Source organism: Pelophylax lessonae (assembly GCF_965119305.1).
Source record: "Pelophylax lessonae genome assembly, chromosome: 11".
Taxonomy (NCBI): Eukaryota; Metazoa; Chordata; class Amphibia; order Anura; family Ranidae; genus Pelophylax; species Pelophylax lessonae.
The window spans coordinates 216,386,073-216,409,785 of NC_138778.1; the positions used below are offsets into that span (position 1 = coordinate 216,386,073).

Consider the following 23,713-nt stretch of genomic DNA (forward strand, 5'->3'; position numbering starts at 1 on the left):
AAAATGATTTCAAGGGTTCCTTAGGGGTAAAAAAGTGGAGAAAGGCCGTTCTATCATGTAACCTACATGCTTCTTAAGTAAACTGAATATATTCTGTTTGTTGTACGCAAAATATTAACTTCAGTGTACTGCCCCTTAATGATGTCCTACTTGAGAAGATCAAATTTATGAGCCAAAGCTGTTAAAAAATAAAAAAGAGCTACATTTGAATTCTTATTTCAAGGTTAAAAACCCAACAAACCTTCCACGAGAGACGTTAAAAGAGTCACATTTGCAGCTTTCCTTCTCCCGGCCGGCAAGTTTAGACCAATTTTCTCTAGCTTTTCTCGCAGCGACCTCCCTCCGTTTTTTGATTTGGCTCTGGAGTGGGGGAAAGAAAAGAACAAGGAGTCAGAAGAGTCATTTCAATTTCAATGCTCCCAACAGGGTGTTTAACCAACAAACAAGTCTCAGGTATCTGCCAGGGCGTCAGCCCCGAAAGACAAGACTTTATAGGAGGGAAACATTGATCTGACAAGGGTAGAATTCCCTCGCATTACTAAACAATGTATCCAAACTCTGACAGACAATGGATTAAAACGATAGGATTTCACAGGAGCTACCTCGTGAAAAGGTATCTTGTTGATCTGCGGAGACTTGTTGAGGGATTATATCCAAGACCTTTTCAAAGCGGAGAACTTCAAATTATTATGACAAATTTAATCAAGCCATATCTTTCTGAATGAAAGATATGGCTTGATTAAATTTGTTGCTACAATTCAAGGGCTAGCTTTGGGTGATGCCCACAGGTTCAATAACCCCACCAACTTCCGATGTCTGAAGGGCATTGGTTGCAAGATCTCCAGCATTGCAGTTCTGCCCTCGAGCCACATCCAATGGGCTCTACCTTACAACCTTACAACCATTCACATGTTGACCATAGAAGATTGTTCTTAAAACATGGTGACCACTTGCCTTGCAACATCAAGGGGTCTGTCCCCCCCGGAGAAGTTTTCTCCATGAAACTACTAGTATAAACTTCAATTGTTCAACTTAAAAACGCTCTATAAAAAGAGATAGCTTTCATATGGAATTTTCATGGACCCTTGAAATGTAGAAGAGCCTTATAAAAGACATTTCTAGTTCTCAAACTTGCCCTCCGAAAGCATCAACAAGCTTTGAACTAGTTATTCAGAGGAACCCAAACACCAGAGCAGACCGTACTGTGGAGCCTCCTGCTCATTTGAATACAATTAGTTAAAATTTAAATTAGCTGGCCTGTTACTACACAATGCGGTGTAACGATTCCTTTTTATCCCACCCCCCTCCATCTTATGCGTCTGCCCTTTTGTGGTCTCTAACAGTTTTCAAGACAAAGAAAGCCATTGTGTCAAGAGTGGCACCAAAAACTAAGAATAGAAGAAGGTTTAGTTGTAATGCATTGGAGTTTTATTTTTTTTTTTATAAACTGCTCCACCCAATCTTCCATCGTTAAATAAAAAGCAGTTGGACCAGAATCTATATTCAAACATACATGCATGACATACTAGATGCTTAGTACTGCTCTTAAATGCCTCTTTGTGGTCTCCAACCAAAAAGAACATCAGATGCTAAGCCCTCACAGTTAAAGCCATTGAATGAAAAGTGAACATGTGAACCAATGTGGTCTTTGCCCAATCACCCCTATTCTGGCCAGTGGACATCTGACCATTTTCCAGGCTTGTGGGCCACCACAAGTTCCAAAAAGGGCCATTTGTTTATAGAGGAAAAAGTGCCCCTCACAAAGCTCATCTCTTTTGTTTGGTTTTCCAGCAGATCCATACATTGCTTGGGGCACTCAAGATGTATGGCTCACAGGGCAACAAATATGGTGGTTGGCTGCATAGCAACATCAAGCTGGCAACTCTGTTGGTGGCAACGGCCTTCCTTATAGCAGTTGAGGAAGGCTGTCACCGAGGAAACATGTTAACTCGTTAATATACGAGGAAACACGTATATATATATATATCCACAGAAGATTTGGATTTTACGGACTACTGAGTTGCCAGCTCGATACTACTATGAATCTGATCCTTTGAGCGTGGGAGCACTATAGCCAGAGTACCGGTCCTGAGCCACTAGACCAGTGATGGCGAAACTTGGCACCCCAGATGTTCTGGAACTACATTTCCCATGATGCTCAACTACACTGCAGAGTACAGGAGCATCATGGGAAATGTAGTTCCAAAACATATGGGGTGCCAAGGTTCGCCATCACTGCACTAGACGCTAAACCTGCAGTTGAGCTTTGGTTGGCAATGGTTTATTGCCAACAGTGGTTAGCTGCCTAGGGATTGTACAGCAAACCATTCACTGGAAATAGAATGTGCTTAGGCTGGGAATATACTTCTCTGTCCCATCAGGGGTCAGTAAACTATCTGCCCAGGGATGATCCAAGGCCAATCCACAGCTCTGAAGAAAGAAAACTTTAAAGGTACCCAATTTTCAAGAAGACTTAAATGCTTGAGCTGTCCTCAGATGGACCTATACCTACTGGAGAGCAACAGGTAGAGATCTCTACATAGAGTAACAATAGTATGCCCTGGGACATAGGACATCCATATAATCACCACAAGCAAGAAGTAGTTGTGGCAATTATACATATATCTATATATCTTTGTTGGCATGTGGAAAAACCTACCAAAAAACGAACATTCCAACTTTGCATGGAGGCAGTTTTGGTACTCGATCAGCTCCCAACTGAGACCATGTATATGTATTAGTCTTCCCATGCAGTTAAATTTTACATCGTCTCACAGCAAGAGAAGTAACACTTCACAGCCAAAGAGAAGAGCCAAGAACTCCTCTAGATAGATCATTCTGCTGGAATACTCATAAAATTGACTGGAAACCAGTTAGTGACGTAGCCCATCACTAAAGGATTAGGAGTAGTTTTGCTGCAACATATGAAACGTGTTATGCCTAGCATTGTGCTTTCTACAAGATACCAGAACCAACAAAAAGACCAGCCAACCCATAAAGGTCTACTGAAGCCGTAACCTGGACCATCTCAAGGCTCACCTTCGGAGGACTCCACCAAGCAGGGACGCATTCAGGCACTCCGGGGGAGAGAGTCTACGCTGTACTTCCGCCACGGTGACTTTGTATTTTGAAGTGGAGCTCAGGAGGGACAATCTTCCGGGCACAGAGCAGAAGACTTCATTTGGATTGATGACCATCCCCATTAGTCCATCTTTCTGGTAGGGCATACTGAGGGTGTGTTTTCCTGCATAGACCGAAGCAGTTAATACTTTGAAGCAGCCATATGAACAATTAGAACATCACAGGAACTAGGCAATACTAGTTCTAGGAATTTATTTCACTATGTGCCTTACAGCACTGCGCTCCTAGACTACAATACCAACAGGGTCACCTCTGCCTAGAGCCAGTAAACTACCATCGTGTTTTAGGCCACAGCCTTATATAATATATATTATATATTTTTTTATTTATATTTATTTATTGATACCTCAACTGGCCAAACAGGTCCTAATATGTGTCAATGAGCAGGAGATACCAGAATAGAAGCTCCTCTACAGAGGCTGTGAGCATTTCTATGACCTTTATACAACTCCATGGAGTATGTCAGAGATATACAAAGGATCGTGTGTAGGATTGCAACAAGTAATTCCCGAGTGGGGAGGAACGACTGCGGCAGAGACAGTAGACTGTAAGCTCCTTTGAGCAGATGTAAGTGGTTAATTGTTAAAGGTGCATAATACACAAATATAAATAACCGTGGGGTGGGTATGTTTGTTTGATTGCAAGCTCCTCTGGTAAATAAACATTATAGGAAGGATTAGCACCTAAATGCTGTAGTCGTTAAAGATGCAACTTAACCACAGAAATAGCAAAAAAAAAAAAATTATAAATATAAATAAATAAACACACACAAACCACAAGCAAATCCAACCTATGAATTTTTTTCATTAATATATATATATAAAAATTCATAGGTTGGATTTGCTTGTGTTTTTTTTTTTTTTTTTTTTTAATATATATATATATATATATATATATATATATATATATATATGTGTACACCTTTTTTTTATATATATATTAATGAAAAAAATTCATAGGTTGGATTTGCTTGTGGTTTGTGTGTGTATATATATAATATTTTTTTTTTTAATTAATAAGTCAAATGCAAAAAGGTAAGTTCCTTAAAGCCAGCCTATACAAAACACCTTTTAGTGTCAGAGCAGTACTACAAGTCCCAGCATGCAGGGTACATGCAATAACCATCACAGAACTAAAAATACCAGTATGTCCTGTGAGTTAATGAGAGAACAGAACTACAAGTCCCAGAAAACATATCCAGCTACAACTTCTGGGGAGCTAGTGGTTTCAAAAGTATAAGTGTCAGCCTGTCTACACACTACTACTGAGGAACTAAAAATACCAGCATATCCTGCCCTCTGATAAATGACAAGCCCACCTATACTCACACACTGAAAGCAGGTTTGCAAAGTTTTTACATAAACCCAGAATACCTCAGGTGACAAAAATTTTTTTTTTTTTTTTTTCAAAAAGTAGTTTCCGGAATGGGCCAATAAAAAAATTTACAAGGTAAATTAAACACAAAAAAAAAAAAAATTACAAACATATGGGGAACTTCATAAAACATGTTCAAACTGAAAACCAGTCATTGAGATTTTTTTTTTTTTTTTAAGGTCTTATAAAACTTTGAAAAATTAAAATTTCAACACCGGTCTATGGAACTCGGTCCAAACGCCTAAAACCAGAAATAGTGTAGGTGTATTGACATGTACACAAGGGCGTGGAGAACTGCAGGCACGCACACGTGTTCCTGAAAGAGAACACTCACTACTGCCAGGCCCTGTATGTGCACAGCTCGTTAAGTCTCTCTGCAAGCATTCACAGCACTTTGCTGAAGAATTAACAATACAATGGCTCTAAATAAATAAAACACAAGGTACAAGTCATGCCTCTGAAAAAATAAAAAGTTAAGCCACCAGTTGAGTGGTGAGGAGGGCAGGAGAATCAGGGTGCATTCTTAAAGATATAAAGAGGGGGGGGTGGGTATTTATATATATAAAAAAAAAACCCCACACCCCTCGATTTAAAATAAATGGAATATCGTGCAGTATATAAAAAAAAAAAAAAATTCTGTAAGAACAATTAAGAAAAAAAAATATTGAGTTAGATAAGCAAAAATGGGACTGCCCCAAGCATGTTTATATCTTCATGGAGAATTCAAAAAACGTTAAATATACGGGATATAAAAATACAAAAACCTAAGCACTAAAGAGCTCCTAAGAGTCACACACCACCTATACCAACTCTCACCAACAGAAAATAAAAAACTTAGTTCTGAGATTTGCCACCTCTTGACAACTAAAAGCAAAAAGGTTTACAAACAAAAAATAAAGAAAATACAAAAAAAAAAAAAATAAAAAAAAAAAACACAAATAGTTCTAGGTTTATAAAATTATTATAGAAGGAAAATAGCTGGGGGGATTACATAATCTTCTGTTCTAATTTTATGCTCATCCTGCAGGCAACTAGAGGCTGAAGCCATTAACATCTACGGTAGCAAGCACACTTAGCTAAGTGACCATATTCATTGCCAAGTTTATGTTATAATACACAGGTTTTGCATGACAGATCAAAACACTATTTACAGAACAGATCAAGCAAACAGAATATAGAGAGAAAAAAAAAAAACCCTGTCTGTTTTGCAACAGTTTCTTAGGTGATCATTTCACCTCCAGGTGACAGCACTAGGTACAGAGGTCTTAAAAGCAGATGTTACAAATAAAAAAAACACCACAACACAACAACCACGAAAAATACATACAAAAAAAAAATAAAAAAATTTCTCTTTTTTTAAAAAAACTAAGAAAAAAAACCCCACACAAAAGTAAAGTTCTCTTAATTATAAGCCATACCAGGCATTTTGCACGCTTCACAGCAAAGTGATGTTTGTGATAACAGAATTACTCATCTCCCCACTTAAAAAACTTGACATCTAAATATTTTTGACATGACACAATCATGCAATCAAGATAGTTTATAGAAAAAGCTCTGTTTTTACTCAAGTCTCAAGGGTTAAAAAGGGATATTGGATGCATTTTGAGTTTAGGGGAGGAGGAAAAAAACATTTGGCTGTTTAGAAAACAAAAAATAAATAAAAAATATCAGTCAAATGTTAAAAAAAAAAAGTGATTTTTATATTTTTACACAAATGCATGAAGACCTCAAGAATTGTCTATTTTTTATAATGAAATTCATGGTTTAAATTGAAATTTTATTTAGCCTTTAAAGTTTTTTTTTTTTTACTTATTTTGTAGGAAAAAAAAAAAAAAAAAGCTAAAACAAGTCTTAATAACAAAAGACAGACCATAACAACATTTTGCCTTGAAGAGTTTTTCCCACCCACAAACACCATGCACCACAACAAGCTTGAAGAAATAAACATTTTAAACAAACCTTTTTTGATGACTGTCTGATCATGCATTATTAAACCTTGCTCCTCCAAACTCTGAAAAAAATAAAAATAAAAAACGTTGATTGCCTGTTTGCATGAACTAATGTTTTAAATTACAATTTTTTTTTCTAGGCATTCTGAACTGCTAAGTAGCCAAACAACTAACCAGTCACGAATAAAAGAAAAAAATAAGTTTGCAGCAAATAAAGTTACTTTAGAATAAAGAACATGGAAGGTTGGAAGACAAGGATTTTGTTGGCACTTCAAATAAATTAAAATAGCTATTTGAAGTGCCAACAAAATCCTTGTCTCCCAACCTTCCATGTTCTAATCAATATTAAGGATTTGGCAGTAGTAATATTTAATTTATATGCTCAGATTGCTGCTATCTGAAGGCATAGTCTCCTCAATATTCTACTTTAGTAGAATAAATATACTGGGATTTTCTAATTAAACAATATACTGCATTTTTAAACATATAACAAATATCATTAAAGTTAAAGTTTTAGGATTTATCTGCTTCTTAAAATAAAAACATTTTACCTTTATAGTAAAGTTATATTTAAAGGGATATAGATTGAAAAAAAAAAAATATATTAAAATATATATATATATATATATATATATATATATATATATATATATATATTTTTTTTTTTTTTTCCATTTATAAAGTTTATAGATTACAACCAGGTACAGGTAATACAAAAGACATTTATTAGGGTTTGGCATCATCACATACGTGAATCAACCCCCCCTTAAGTACCATAAAAGAACCCTCACTGGCATGAAACTTTTTCTCCCCCCCCCCCCTTTTAGTAGACAAAAGGTCTACCACTAGGACCAAAGTAAGAAAAGAGAGAAAGAAGGAGAAGGAAAGAAATAATAAAAAAATTATATATATATATATTTTTTTAATTATTTCTTTCCTTCTCTCTTTTCTTACTTTGGTCCTAGTGGTAGACCTTTTGTCTACTAAAAGGGGGAAAAAAAAAAAAAAAAAAAAAAAAAAAAGTTACATGCCAGTGAGGGTTCTTTTATGGTACTTCAGGGGGGGTTGATTCACGTATGTGATGATGCTATATTATATATATATATATAAAAAAAATTTATTTTATTTTTTTCTCCAGAGAATTCGGAAAAAAAAAAAAAATTAAAAAAAAAAAAAAAAAAGTTAATGTTCGTGATATAAAAAGACAACCTTTAGCACTAAGGAGCTCCTAAGAGCCTTACACCACCTATACCAACTACAATGGTATTTTACCATTATATAAAAAATATTTAATGGTAAAAAAAAGCATTTCCAGCTCTTTACAAAGTTTAACCAACTACAATTTTATTTTTATTATAATAAATTATTATTATTATTATTATTATTATTATTGTAGAACCTCCATCCTGTCTACAAATAGCCAAGGCCAAGCTACCAAAAAGGAGTAAACTGGCTACAAATTAATTTTTACATTTTCTTTAGATTTACCTTCAACTATGTAGTACAAAGGCCTGCCTAAATGCATACAATTTGAAAAGATTTAGGTTTGACCCCATATTATATGGTTTTGATAAATCTAAAGTAAAACTGTACAGGAGAATTTTATAACCTGTAGCCAGCTTTAAGGTCAATAAATTGTGTGAATATTCCCTTTAATTAGATAATCACGTGAGCGGTAAGTTCTTGTTTATGATTATTTTATGACTGGATAAGTGAAGAGAATATTGACAAATTGTGTGAACATTTCCAACTCCTTTAGTGCCGGTTCACACTGCAGCGGCACGACTTCGGGGGCTACCTGTGAAGTCGCGTGCACCGCGACTTGGGCGCGACTTGCACGGACTTCATAAAATGAATGTCTATGCAAGTCGGCCCCAAGTAGTACAGGACCCTTTTTTTAAGTCGGAGCGACTTGTGTCGCTCCTATTAGAACCGGTCCTGTACTACACAATGGACCGCGACGGTGTGCGACTTGCCAGGCTGCTCAAGTCGCCTGATAAGTCGTACTAGTGTGAGCCGGCACTTATCCTCCATGTGTTCACACCTGACCTGCAATATTCCATTAAAAGACAGACCTCAAGAAACTTCCTTATCCAACATTGAAGTTCTAATTTCAAACTGGGCCTCCAGAACCTTCACAAAAGTTGCCTTACCACTTATGTTACCAACCAATTTTATTGCTCACCATCATTGTGGTCAACTGAGTTTATTAAAACATGAACATTCAAAATTAAATACTCAAAACTCAACAAGCTCTCTTCCTGTTGCCCATTTTTTTTTTTTAACAAAAGGGGTCATTACCGCAACATCCTCCATCTGCTGACCAATCTCCGGTAGACCAAGGTTGTCCGCCAGGCTTGAGTCCATTCCATGGCCACCACCATGCTGAAGAAGAATTTCTGGTCTTCTTTGGAAGTCTCTGCTCAGTCTCCCCGATGAAGGGTCCAAAGAGGGAATGTGATGGACCAGCCCCGTCCTGTTGTGGTGTGAAATTCCTCCGTGTTCTTGGCTCTGACGGCTGGGCCATGCTTGCTGTTGGCTGGGAGGTGGGTGAGAATTGTGGATGCTGTTCAAGGAGAATGGGTCTCCAAGGTGGGAATAAGGGTCTGCAGACTGGGAGTAGGGCAGAGGCTGGTACGGAGGTGGGAAGTAAGGGGGTTGGAACTCAGAAGACCCCGAGTGAGAGAGAGGGGGAGCTGGACTGTACAGGTGTTGGCTGACTGATGACAGATGGGGTAACCTAGGGTTGCCATTACTGCTTCCATCGTGCCTGTCCTATAAAATAAAATAAAAGAGTGTTACATTTAACATACTGCCAAATCGGCTTTAATCTGATTCAGCTCGTTAAAAATATAATACAGTACAGCAAATTACTATTTTGATCCTACCACAGCTCCCGGTTTGTTCAAAGAGGAGGCCTGTTTGATCTGCTAAACTGAATTTACTAAAATCATATGAACCCAATTTTCCCCTCTCCCATGGGACAGAGTTAGGAAAGACAAGTTAACAAAATAGCTAAAATTTGTCCCATGTAAGGCAAGACTGTAGCGCAGGCTGAGGCAGCAATTTTTTTCCCCCCTGATACAAGGTTTTAATTGCGGAGTTGTAAGCAGTGGAAATTTTTTTTTTTTTTTTAATATAATATTTTAGATGTGTTTTGTTAATAAAAAATTTAGGCTATATTTTATTTTTTTTTTCTCCTTTCCCCCGATACAAGGTTTCAATTGCGGAGTTGTAAGCAGTAGAAAAAATATTTAATATAATATTTTAGATGTGTTTTGTTAATAGAAAATATAGCCTACATTTTTATTTTTATTATTTAATTTTCTCCCCCCCCCCCCCCCCGATACAAGGTTTTAATAGCGGAGTTGTAAGCAGTGGAAAAAATATTTAATAATATTTTAGATGTGTTGTGTTAATAAAAATAAAACATTTAGGTTATATTTTCTATTTATTTTTTTTTCTCTCCCCCCCCCCCCCCCCCGATACAAAGTTTCAATTGCGGAGTTTTAAGCAGTAGAAAAAATAATATAATATTTTAGATGTGTTTTGTTAATAAAAATAAAAATTTAGGCTATATTTTCTATTATTTATTTTCTCCTTTCTCCCCCCCCCCCCCCCCGATACAAGGTTTCAATTGCAGAGTTATAAGCAGTGGGAAAAAAAAAAAATTATATAAAATATATTTTAGATGTGTTTTGTTAACAGAAATTAATATAGCTTAAATTATTTTTATTATTTATTTATTTAAACCCAAACACTGACAGACAATGTGTCTAGAAATTTAAAAAAATCTCTGGACCCTGTGGAGCACTAGTCAAGGTTGCAAATGACCCCTTTAATTTACATAATTTTTTTTTCAAGCTATATTATGTAAATTAAAAAAGGGTCATTTGCAATATTGACTTGTGCTCCACAGGGTCCAGAGATTTGTTAATTTCCAAAACACATACTCTGACAGTGTTTGGGTTTAAATAAAAAAAAAAAATAATAATAATAAAAATAAAAATGTAGGCTATATTTTCTATTAACAAAAACACATCTAAAATATTATATTATATTATTTTTTTTTTCCACTGCTTACAACTCTGCAATTGAAACCTTGTATCAGGGGAAAAATAAATAATTGCTGCCTCAGCCTGTGCTACAGCCTTGCCTTCGGTTTAAATAAAAAAAGAAATAATTTAAATAAAAAATAAATAAAATAAAAAAACAAAAAAAATAAGCTATATTAAATTTCTATTAAAACACATCTAAAATAATAATTAAAAAAATTATATAAAAAGGGTTTTCAAAACCACACAAATGTTTAAGCCTTCGATATACATTTTTATGCTTCACTGTTAAGTGTGTTCTTTTAAAAAAAATAAAATAAAAAATTGAATTGACAGACTTGAAATTCAAACTTAATAAATTGGCAAATTTGCTTAAAATCACATCAAATGTTTCAGACAAGGCATTCTTCTGCTGTTCACAGATTGCCGAGGGAAAAAAAATTTTTGGGGGTCCCAGCAACCCGAGCCAAAATGTTTAAATTGAGCTGATCTGTGGTTTTAGCAGATTACAACGTTACGGTCATTAAAATAACAAGGCTAGTTAATTCGGGACAAAAAGGCGGCCCAGCAGAGTCCTGTGTGACCAGCGCTCCTTGCTAAATACCTCCTATTGATTTCAAATGACTGAAACTAATCAGCAGGAGCCGAGACAAGCGCACCCTGCAGACCATGACAAATGTACAAAAATGAACGACTTCGAATAGAAAAAAATAAATAAATACTAAGCAGAATTTTGCAGACTGTGCAATCTCATCAAGTATTTGAAAATACCATTCTGAATATAAGAAGACTGATCGAACACGCTCTACACTCATCCACCCATGTATATGGGACCAATCAAAGCACCCACATAGCCAACGCTAACAACTAAATCGGTCGATTTTACGCAGCAAAAGGCCAGAAGAATTTTTTAATAGTAGCTAGGCAAAAAAAATAAAAAGTTCCATTACTTGACCATCTAATAAGCTCTTTCGTTTAGCAATCTGATGTCTTGTAAACAGACACTGCACCGCCGCACTTTGCCTTTACCGACAAGACACTGCAACGCCGCACTTTGCCTTTACCGACAAGACACTGCAACGCCGCACTTTGCCTTTACCGACAAGACACTGCAACGCCGCTCTTTGCCTTTACCAGCAAGCCACTACACCGCCGCTCTTTGCCTTTACCAGCAAGCCACTACACCGCCGCTCTTTGCCTTTACCAGCAAGCCACTACACCGCCGCTCTTTGCCTTTACCAGCAAGCCACTACACCGCCGCTCTTTGCCTTTACCAGCAAGCCACTACACCGCCTATCTTTGCCTTTACCAGCAAAAACACTACACCGCCGCTCTTTGCCTTTACCAGCAAAAACACTACACCGCCGCTCTTTGCCTTTACCAGCAAAAACACTACACCGCCGCTCTTTGCCTTTACCAGCAAAAACACTACACCACCGCTCTTTGCCTTTACCAGCAAAAACACTACACCGCCGCCCTTTGCCTTTACCAGCAAAAACACTACACCACCGCTCTTTGCCTTTACCGGCAAAAACACTACACCACCGCTCTTTGCCTTTACCAGCAAAAACACTACACCGCCGCTCTTTGCCTTTACTAACTAAACACTACACTGCTGACACTGCTGCTCTTAGCCTTTACCAACAAGCAATACACTGCTGCACTTTGGCTTTACTAACAAGCAATACACTGCTGCACTTTGGCTTTACTAACAAGCAATACACTGCTGCACTTTGGCTTTACTAACAAGCAATACACTGCTGCACTTTGGCTTTACTAACAAGCAATACACTGCTGCACTTTGGCTTTACTAACAAGCAATACACTGCTGCCCTTTGCCTTTTCTGCAAATTGCCAACAAGCAATACAATGCTGATCTGTGCCTTTAATACATTTTTGCACTTTTCTGTTTACCAATACAATATTTTATGTTGTATTATCCTAATCCTAAAAAATGACATCTTGCTTTATACTTCTAAGCAGCATTAGCTCTGTTTCCCCTTACTATGTAATAACCCCATTCATGCTGCACTTTATTATCGAAGTTTAAATATATTTTTGCCATCTGCTGATCTCTACTTGCAGTGTGTTACAAATTAGCATGAAATATTATTAATACGGTTAGATTAGAAAATAAAAAAAAGTGTAAGAAGCCATTATTATACTCCCAGCGTCCTGCAGTATGAAGCCTCTCTGCTCCCTTCACATGACTTCCATGGGATACCCCGGACTCTAGCGCCTGCTAGCGGCCAACAGAGATACGACACCCTTGTCAGCTCTGCAGCAGTACATCGCAAGTCAGCCATCTGAACGAGTAAAAACCCGAACTAAAGAAAGCCAAAGCTCCCTGAAGAGCGATCTATGGCTGTGAAAAGCAGGTACAAAAAGAAAGCCAGCGCAGAGAAGTCACAGAAAACACCAACCCATGGAAGAATGCAGTCTTATTAGATCAGGAAGTTCTTGCAGCCAATTCCTTAATTAGCTGCAGCTGCAGCATGCAGGGCAGCAATCACAGCACCATAGGAGCAGCATGCAATGTTTAGGGCAAAAAAATCACAGCACCACAGGAGCAGCATGCAATGTGCAGGGCAAAAAATCACAGCAACATAGGAGCAGCATGCAATGTGCAGGGCAAAAATCACAGCACCATAGGAGCAGCATGCAATGTTTAGGGCAAAAAAAATCACAGCACCATGGGAGCAGCATGCAATGTGCAGGGCAAAAATCACAGCACCATAGGAGCAGCATGCAATGTGCAGGGCAAAAATCACAGCACCATGGGAGCAGCATGCAATGTGCAGGACAGCATCATAGGAGGAGCATGCAATGTGCGAGCAGCAATCACAGCACCATAGGAGCAGCATGCAATGTGCAGGCAGCATCACAGCACCATAGGAGCAGCATGCAATGTGCAGGCAGCATCACAGCACCATAGGAGCAGCATGCAATGTGCAGGCAGCATCACAGCACCATAGGAGCAGCATGCAATGTGCAGGCAGCATCACAGCACCATAGGAGCAGCATGCAATGTGCAGGCAGCATCACAGCACCATAGGAGCAGCATGCAATGTGCAGGCAGCATCACAGCACCATAGGAGCAACATGCAATGTGCATGACAGCAATCACAGCACCAGCATGCAATGTTCAGGACAGCAATCACAGCACCATAGGAGCAGCAAGCCATGCAAACCATGCAAGGAATATCCCTCTCATAAAGAATATTGTGTAAGCCTGATTTATGAAGAAAGCTGTCTGCAATGGTGTAGTAGCTGCACCCTCCTGACTCATCCCCAGGCATGCAGATCTCTGTCCTCACCTCGCACTCCTCCTCATATTTGACATTATCAGCCAGCTTCCACAGCATGGTGACCCAGAGATCCAAGCAGCACAGGAGAAGAAGCACACTGTATAATCCAAGTGATCTGCACACTCCCAGGATTCAGTTGTACTCAGGCATGGAGGCTGATAGTGAACTGACTTCTATGCTGGCCTGCCAAGCTATTTCCCCCCTTGTGTGTCTGCTATTACCCTGACTCCTCCCCAGGAAAGAGGGCTGGGCTTATCCAGAGAAGAGGAACCAATCAGAAATGTCTGCCCGGACAAGCAACGCCTTCCCTGGGAATTCTCACGCTGCAGCCTGGACTGTGCATTCAGTAGATGAGCGATCAGAGAAGCAGTGACAGATATAAGAGGGGAGGGGAGGGGAGATGACATTACAAGGATCTGAGCCTTATCCCTATCTAAACACTCACTGCTACTGGAAGCAATAATAATACATGTCATATGAAGATAAGAATAATAATAATAAAAGTTACACAACACACACTATTCATCTTTGCATTAATATAATAATTAAAAAAATTCATATTATATTTTTACTGCTACTTTTACTATTTTTACTAATAAAATACATGATCTCATAAAATGGATTTATAATATTATTATTGATATTAATATTAAAGAAGAAAATGCATAAAATCACCTGTTAATAATATTAGTATTGTTATTTTTATTAATAATATTATTAATAAAATTATTAATTACTATTATTATTATTAGTAGTAGTATTGTTATTATTATTAATTATTTTTGTTGTTATTATTATTATTATTATTAGTAGTAGTAGCAGTAGTAGTAGTAGATTTGTTAATATTATTGTTATTAGTAGTAGTAGTATTGTTTTTATTATTTTTATTATTATTAGTAGTAGTAGTAGTAGTAGTAGTTGTAGCAGTAGTTGTAGTAGTAGTTGTAGCAGTAGTTGTTGTAGTAATAGTAGTAGATGTATTGTTAATATTATTGTTAAGTATTAGTAGTAGTAGTAGTAGTAGTAATAGTAGCTGTAGTAGTATTGTTTTTATTATTATTATTATTATTATTAGTGTTATTGTTATTAGTAGCAGTAGTAGTAGTTGTAGCAGTAGTTGTAGTAGTAGTAGCAGTAGTTGTAGTAATAGTAGTAGATGTATTGTTAGTATTATTATTAGTATTGTTATTAATAGTATTATTATTATGAGTAGGAGTAGTAGTAGTAATAGTAGTAGTTGTAGTAGTATTAGTGTTGTTATTATTATTATTATTAGTAGTATTAGTATTGCTATTAATATTATTAGTAGTAGTAGTTGTAGCAGTAGTTGTATTATTATTATTAGTAGTAGTATTGTTATTAATATTATTATTATTAGTAGTAGTATTGTTATTAATATTATTATTATTAGTAGTATTAGTAGCAGTAGTAACGTTGTTATAATAATAACAATAATATTAATAAGTATTATTATTATTAGTAGTAGTAGTAGTAGCAATAACATTGTTATTAATATTATTATTATTATTATTATTATTATTATAAGTATTTTTATTATTAGTAGTAGTATTAATAGTAGTAGCAGTAATAGTAGTATTGTTGTTATTATTATTTTACACATCTGGAAATCCAAACAAGTTATTATTATCCTAAGTAGCCTATTTGTTCCATATTTTGGATATTAATGATTGCTAGCAATATAGGAAAATAACAGAAGGAAAAAAAATAACATTAGGAAGTAATAATCTACGTAATAATCTACTTTTTTTTTTTATAATATCTAGATCTATTTCTATATATAGACCACGCAATAATATTTCTATATATAGACACCAGTCAGTCAATGTTATCCCCTACAGTGTCCATATTGACTTCCAGTAGCATTTAAGGTATAAGAACAGCTCTGGGTTACTGGGAAAATAAATAGCCAGCAGGTAATCAGTGAACATGTCAAATGTCATCCTAGGGAGTCAGGCAGGACTTGAATAAAACAGGAGAATAGGAGGCAGCAATACTATAATCAGAGAGAGAGAGAGAAGAGGGAGAGAGTGTAGAGGAAAATGGAGAAAGGAAAGAGGGATGGGGCAGGAGATGAAGGACAGAGGGGACAGGTAGGACAGGATAAAGAAGGGAAGATAGGAGGTGATAGATATAGGACAGAGAGGATAAGCTGAGTAAAGAATAGGCAGGCTGGGATAGATAGGATGGAGAATAGACAGGTAAGGTAGAATGGGTAGGGGGCAGATAGGACAGCATGGAGTGAAGATTGGGCATATGGAAAGGGTCAGACAGGGCAGGATAAAGAGGGTTGGGATAGGACAAGATGGAGAGGGGAGAGATAGGGCAGAATGGAGAGGGAACAGGTAGATCAGATGGAGATGGGGGTGGACAGGGCAGAATGGAGATGGGGGTGAATAGAGTAGGATAGAGATGGGGGTGGATAGGGCAGAATAGAGATGAGGGTGAATAGGGTAGGATGGAGATGGGGGTGAATAGAGTAGGATAGAGATGGGGGTGGATAGGGCAGAATGGAGATGAGGGTGAATAGGGTAGGATGGAGATGGGGGTGAATAGAGTAGGATAGAGATGGGGGTGGATAGGGCAGAATGGAGATGAGGGTGAATAGGATAGGATGGAGATGGGGTGAATAGGGTAGGATAGAGATGGGGGTGAATAGGGCAGAATGGAGATGAGGGTTAATAGGATAGGATGGAGATGGGGGTGGATAGGGCAGAATGGAGATGGGGGTCATGAATAGGGTAGGATGGAGGTGGGGATGGATAGGACGGGATGGAGAGGGCATGGATAGGATAAGATGGAGAGGGGGTGAATAGAACAGGATGGAGAGAGGACAAATAGGGCAGGATTGGGAGGGGACAGGTAAGGCAGATGAAGAGTATACCGATAAAGCAGGATGGAGAGGGGACAGGTAGGGCACAATGGAGAAGGGACATACAGGGCAGGATGGAGAAGGCACAGTTAAAACAGGATGGAAAGGGGATGGTAGGGCAGTATGGAGAGGGGACTGGTAGAGAAGGACGGAGAGGGGACTGGTAGAGAAGGACAGAGAGGGGACTGGTAGAGAAGGACAGAGAGGGGACTGGTAGAGAAGGACAGAGAGGGGACAGGTAGAGCAGGATGGAGAGGGGACAGCTGGAGCAGGTTGGAGTGGAGACAAGTAGGGCAGAATGGAGAGGGACAGGTAGGGTAAGATAGAGAGGAGACTGGTAGAGACGGACAAAGAAGGGGCAGGTAGGGTAGGGTGGAGAGGAGACATGTAGGGCGAAATAGAATGGGGACTGATATAACAGGATGTAGAGGGGACAAGTAGAGCAGGATGGAGAGGGGACAGGTAGGGTAGGATGGATATAGGACAGGTAGGGCAGGATGGAGAGGGGACAGGTAAGGCGAAAAAGAATGGGGACTGATAGGACAGGATGTAGAGGTTACAAGTAAAGCCTGATGGGAAGGGGACAGGTAGGGTAAGATGGACAGGGGACAGGTAGGGTAGGATGAAGAGGGGACAGGCAGGGTAGATAGAAATTGGACAGGTAGGGTAGGATGAAGAGGGGACAGGTAGGGTAGGATGAAGAGGGGGCAGGAAGGGTAGGAAGGAGAGAGGGCACAGGTAGGGTAGGATAGGGTGGAGAGGGGACAGGTAGGGCATAAAGGAATGGGGACTGATAGGACAGGATGAAGTAGAGCCGGATGGAGAGGGACAAGTATGGCAGGATGTAGAGGGACAGATCAGTCAGGATAAAAAGGGACAAGTGGGAGAGGGGAAAGATAGGGCAGGAGTGGGGACAGGTAGGGCAGGCAGGACAGGATAGAAAGGGGCAGATAGGGCTGGATGAAAAGAGACAAGTTGGAGAGGGACAGGTAAGGCAGGATGGAGAGGGACAGATAGGGCTGGATGATAAGGGACAGGTTGGAGATGGGACAGGTAAGGCAGGATGGAGAGGGACAGATAGGGCTGGATGATAAGGGACAGGTTGGAGATGGGACAGGTAGGGCAGGCAGGACAGGTAAACTGTAAAATATGCAGTGAGCTCTGTACACACTATCACTATTTGTGTAATAACACCCGATAATTGCTGCCATCATTTGTCCCGGCACACTGGCTCTATAATCACAGGTAGAAGCTGGGTCTATATGATGACATCCTGACACCCTCTCCTGTCACCCCGCAACTGCAATGACAGCAACATTGCTCTCCGCTCACTGCCTGTAGAAGTGTGGGACACCCCTACTGCTGGGACATGTAGTTCCACAACATATGGAGAGCCTCAAGCTGACCATACCTACAATAAACATCCTTTGTGTCAGGGCTGCTGTATGGGGCTTATCGGATCTGCTGGAACTTGTAGTTCCTCAACAGGAGATAGTCAGACAGAAGCTTGTCTATGGTTACCATTCCTAATTTTCTTACTTAATACAATATGGAACCTGGTTGGTCGCCATTGGGAAGGTCCTTACAATTTGTTCCGCACTTTCTCCGGATGTATTAGGTAGCCAAAATGATTAAATGAATCAGCAGACAGCAATGACACAAATAACGCAATGTCCTGGGAACTGTCTCCAGAATTCCCCAAATAATAAGATTGGTCATTTACAAAGGTATGATGAAATCTGGAAAGTGAGGCAATGAGACTTACTAAAGGAAAATAGACTGTTCACTTTGCAAGTGCAAAGAGAATTTTCTCCAGAGCTCAGTAAATGAAGTGAAACTTCATTTTGCACAGAATACCCGATCACATGCAAGGAAAATTAGATAAATACAACAAAAAACAGCATTTTCTTTTTTTCGCACATGATGGAAGCCAACAGCACTTCATCTGATGCACCAATCTCTGGCGATAATTCACTAGCAAAGTGCAACTTCCCTTGCAAAATGAACAAGCTATTTGCCTTCAGCAAAGCAACCCCCAAAACTTCCCAGAGAAGTGATGTCATGGTGCCCACATTGTGCAATATCACTGACCCCCAAATGTACCACTGATGTATCATTAAACCAACTGGAATGTGGAGTACAGAAAAGAGAATCCAAGAAGAGCCCAGGGGTTGATTATGAAAAGAATTGGGTCATCACCCATAGCAACACATCTGGAGATCAAATAAGCATCTTGGTCGCCAATGGTAACATATCCAATGTGATCAATTAATTAACTTATTAACTTTCAGCAACTGCCGCAATAGTGAAAAAAATAAAAAATAAAGAATGATATATATGTATATGTATATGTATATATATATATATATATATATATATATATATATATATATATATATATATGTGTGTGTGTGTATATATATATATATATATATATATGTGCTGCTATATATATATATATATATATATATATATATATACATATTAGCTGCACATATAGTGGGCATATATGTATGCCTCAACTATATTAAAGATAGCAATAATAAAATATATTATATATATATATATATATATATATATATATATATACATAGCGAGAGAGAGAAAGAGAGGGAGGCATCAACTCAACATCAACATATATATATATATATATATATATATATATATATATATACAGTATATATTTTTTTTTTTTACAAATGTATTGACAAAATAGGACTGATTTACTAAATTAGGAGAGCCATTAAAATATCCAATCATGTGCAATGGAAAATAAAAGGAGCTTTTTTATTGCATATGATTTAATTCCATACATCTTAACCTTATTTACTAAACTGAGTGACCATTCCCTTAGCAAAACGAGCAATCTCTGCTTCTTTTGTAAATCATCTCCAATGGGAGGGTGTATGTTTTTAAAATTTGCTATAAAGGATTACACTAGAAAGCTAATAAATTAAAGGCCTCCAATCTGCTTGAGGATTCTGGAACTAATTGGGAGATAACACGTGTATTTTTTTTTTTTAATTACACATTTTTATGTTTGTTTTTTTTTAGATAGTCACCATTATTTTATAGACAACCTGCACACAATACATTTTGGAAGAGGTCTGCTATTCTTGCATTTTGGAAAAGGTTTATTTTTTAGGGGGAAGGTGAGTTTCCAGGTTTGTGCCAGGGTGAGTTCACAAAGAGTTAATCCCTTTTAGGAATTAAAAAAAAAAAAAAAACTTGGAAAAGTGTCTCTTTTTAAACCAGGTGCTTATTCCTTCCATTGAGAAAGCCTATAATCACAGGAGAATGTCAGGCGGTTGTAGCTAATCTTCTTCATTACCATTTTTGGTGGGGCAAGGTTTTTTTTTTATATTTAATTGAGCCTGTTGTTTTCTCCTATAGTAAATGCCTTTGAAATGCATTTTTTTCTCCCCAGCCAGTGTTTTGACGATCCTGAACGAAAAGCCTTGGCGTCATCAAGGCTAGGGACACAAATAAATGATATTCAGAACATTGAAGATGTCAGGTCTTATAGGAGACCCCAAGAGTGGGGAAGATGAGGGTCGCAGCTTCCAATAAAGGGGGAATTTAGGACAGCTTGGTTTACTGGGAGCCAATGGGAAGAGGCATGAATTACTTCATTGTTTGATTGATTTAATTCCGGAAAATAAAAGAAAATGTAATTAAATTTAAAACGTAATTCTGAGAATATTAGCCTGTGAAGGGCTAATCGATGTATGTGATTATCTGTATCTGTCTTTACATTTATGGACAAAAGAGCCTGCATTATCTTTAATAACAATGCAATATATACTATCTCTCTCTCTCTCTCTCTCTCTATATATATATATATATATATATATGTATATATATATATATATATATATATATATATATATATATATATACATAGTATATATATATATATATATATATATATATATATATATATATATATATATATATATATATATATATATATAAAGAGAGAGAGAGAAATCATGCATCTATTGCAATTACTACATTGCTATTAAAGATAATGCACCCAGGCAGTTGATATATATATATATATATATATATATATATATATATATATATTATTGCTATCTTCAATATAGTTGGGGCATATAACTATGCCCATTATTATATGCAGATATGCAGCTAATATATATATATATATATATATATATATATATATATATATATATAAGCATAGCCATCTTTATTTCCTTCCCAATATAATAATTATATAAATAAATTAAAATATTAACAAAAGTATTACATTGCTATTAAAGATAATGCATCCAGGCAGTTGATGCCTATAAGTATATATATATATATATATATATATATATATATATATAATTCTTTTTATTGCTATCTTTAATATAGTTGAGGCATACATATATGTCCACTATACATGCAGCTAATAAATTTATATATATATAAACATATCCCTCTATATTTCCTTCCTATAATATTTACATATATATTCTTTTTTGTTTTCTATTGCTATCTTTAATATAGTTGAGGCATACATATATGCCCACTATACATGCAGCTAATAAATTTATATATATATAAACATATCCCTCTGTATTTCCTTCCCAATATAATAAATATATAAATAAAGTCAAGTATTAAAAAAAAAAGGATTAGGTGGACTTTAGAAGTCATTTAGGTTTTGCACCCATACATGGAGATATAAGAGAAGTGAAAAGATCATGAAATTTTCAGTGCATTATTTTTAATCCTGGGAGGATATAATGCGACAATGGTGTAACAAAGAAAAGACAAAGGGCCATATTCGGAGCTGTAATCTTCACTTCACACCTGCTGAATTGTCGGTTTATCCTCAGATTAAAGTTTTCATCGTGTAAAATCACATGTGACAACTTATCTACAATCCACATGTTACTCCTCCAGTACACATGGCAAAAGTTCAATAGCCGCTGCTAAAAAAAAATGTGTCGCAAAGGGGCACGTTAATGGCGCAGATTCGGTTTGTCGCCGTTCAAATGATTAAACAGGCTTTCCGCTTAGAGTAGGGAAGAGGTAAAATGCCGCATTTTTTAGCTTGTTAGAAAATTGTGCCATCGTTCTAACTGCAACATACTGCATGGTGGATTTTGTTGGAAAAATAAATAAATACATAAAACCCAAAAGCCTTTTTTTTTTCTCAAGAAAAACTGACCTTGTTGCACAAGAAGAGTGTTTACTCAGTACATTGTAACTACATGGCCCAGCAATTAGAGAACACACACTGAAGAGACATTAGGAGTGTCCTGTCCCTACAATGCCCCGACACCATGTATAATACCCAATCATTAAATTGCTTCAGTATGCTAAATAGATTATTTATTTTTAGCTAATTCGATTGCAAAACACAATCATAAAACATTATATATATATATATATATATATATATATATATATATATAAAGTAGAGATTGCAGGATTTAGGTTGTTTTCCCATAATTATTTATATATATATATATATATATATATATATATATATATATTTATATATTATTAGGAGAATAATAGATAGGGCTCTATAAGGCTCCAAATTTTTAACACAACATGGGCAAACCAAACAATTAATAAAAAGAAAGGTGAGTGAATTTGCATTGAAATTGAATAAAATAATGGCAATAATTATATATATATTTATATTAAATATAAAGAGCTCAGAATTTTAACATAAGATGGGCAAAAAAAGAATTAATAAAAATATAGGAGTAAGTGGATTTGCAAGAATAAATAAATAAATAAATAAATAAATAAAAAAACATAAAAATGTAGGGTTTTTTAAACTTAAAATCAAATCTAAAATTTTTGGAATTTTAACATAACAGGGGCAAACCAAATAATAAAATAAAGGGGGTGAGTGAATCTGCAAGAATAAAATAATGACAAGAAGCGTGATTTTCTTTTCTTTTTACCTACAAGTGATTAAAATTCGATTTTTTTTATTTAACCTAAAATTTCAAGGGTTCGGGATTTGAATAAAACATGTGAAACTTATTAGGGAAAGTGTCACACGACCTTGTAATAAAATAATTACATACAAATGTTTTATATATATATCTTTTACCGAAAATTCAATTTAAAGGGCTCGGGATTTAAACACAACATGGGCAAACGAAATAATTAAATAGAAAAAATGTTACGTGACTTTCCAAGAATAAAACAAACATAACAAAATGACTTTTTTAAAATTTATATTCAAAATTAAATTTAAAGGGCTTAGAATTTTAACATAATACGGGCAAACCAATTCATTTTTAAAAAGGGGTGAGTGACTATATTAGAGTAAAGTATTGACACAAAAATTAGAAAAAAAAAAAAATTGAGCCACGATGTTTTGTAAAGAATATATATTTTTTTAGGATTAACATGACCTCCTATGGGTAGGTAGAGCTATCTATACAGTTTTTCTTTCAGGATTACCGTGTCTATGAGCAATAGGTGATCACTCACCAGGTAAGTTGATTATTTTTTTTTCTTAGTAAGTTGCAAGTAAAGTTTGAATCCTGAGGATTAAACTGACACCTCATTGCAAACAGAACGGGTGCCAAGTTTTGTGATCAGGTTGGGCTGCCTGGATTTGGGCAGGGAGGGGAAAAATAAGAAATGTATATAGAGAGACAATTAAAGAGAAGCCAAAAGATCACTTACCTGCCAGTCTGATCTCCCCAGCAGAGCCATCTGATGGGGGTTTTCTATGGGGGAATAGTTACACAGCACCGCTTGTGAGTCTGACTGTTACCTGTGCAGCAGAAGCACCTGGACTAGGTCCCCCAGGGCTGTGCGCATGCGTTCTGCTGCCTGACACCCAGCCAAAAAAAAAAAAAATTGGCTTTAGAGAGCATCTTCCAGCCCCTCTGTGCAACACCTCCCCTTTTTATTCAGTTTATCTCTCCCCATGCTCTAAAGTCTCTCAAAGTGGCTCAGGATCTCTGGCTGGGGGTGAAGGAAGGTAGAAAATAGCTTACAGGTTTT

At 36.8% G+C, this 23,713-nt stretch overlaps 1 protein-coding gene across 2 annotated transcripts in view; it reads right to left on the bottom strand.

The window, feature by feature from the left end:
- Nucleotides 1-23,512, bottom strand: part of TFAP2C (transcription factor AP-2 gamma) — a 34,785-nt gene extending 11,273 nt beyond the window's left edge. Inside the window, exons 1-5 of one of the 2 annotated variants that reach the window (XM_082272341.1) lie at nucleotides 23,390-23,512; nucleotides 8,766-9,239; nucleotides 6,475-6,526; nucleotides 3,040-3,244; nucleotides 242-360 (exon numbers count right to left, since the gene is read on the bottom strand). In XM_082272341.1, coding sequence (XP_082128467.1) covers nucleotides 242-360; nucleotides 3,040-3,244; nucleotides 6,475-6,526; nucleotides 8,766-9,239; nucleotides 23,390-23,419 — 880 coding nt within the window. In that variant the 5' untranslated portion in view covers nucleotides 23,420-23,512. Of the gene's footprint in view, nucleotides 1-241; nucleotides 361-3,039; nucleotides 3,245-6,474; nucleotides 6,527-8,765; nucleotides 9,240-13,836; nucleotides 14,006-23,389 lie in introns of those variants that run through there. The other variant, XM_082272340.1, reaches the window with a different exon arrangement.
- Between the last annotated feature and the right edge of the window lie 201 nt (nucleotides 23,513-23,713).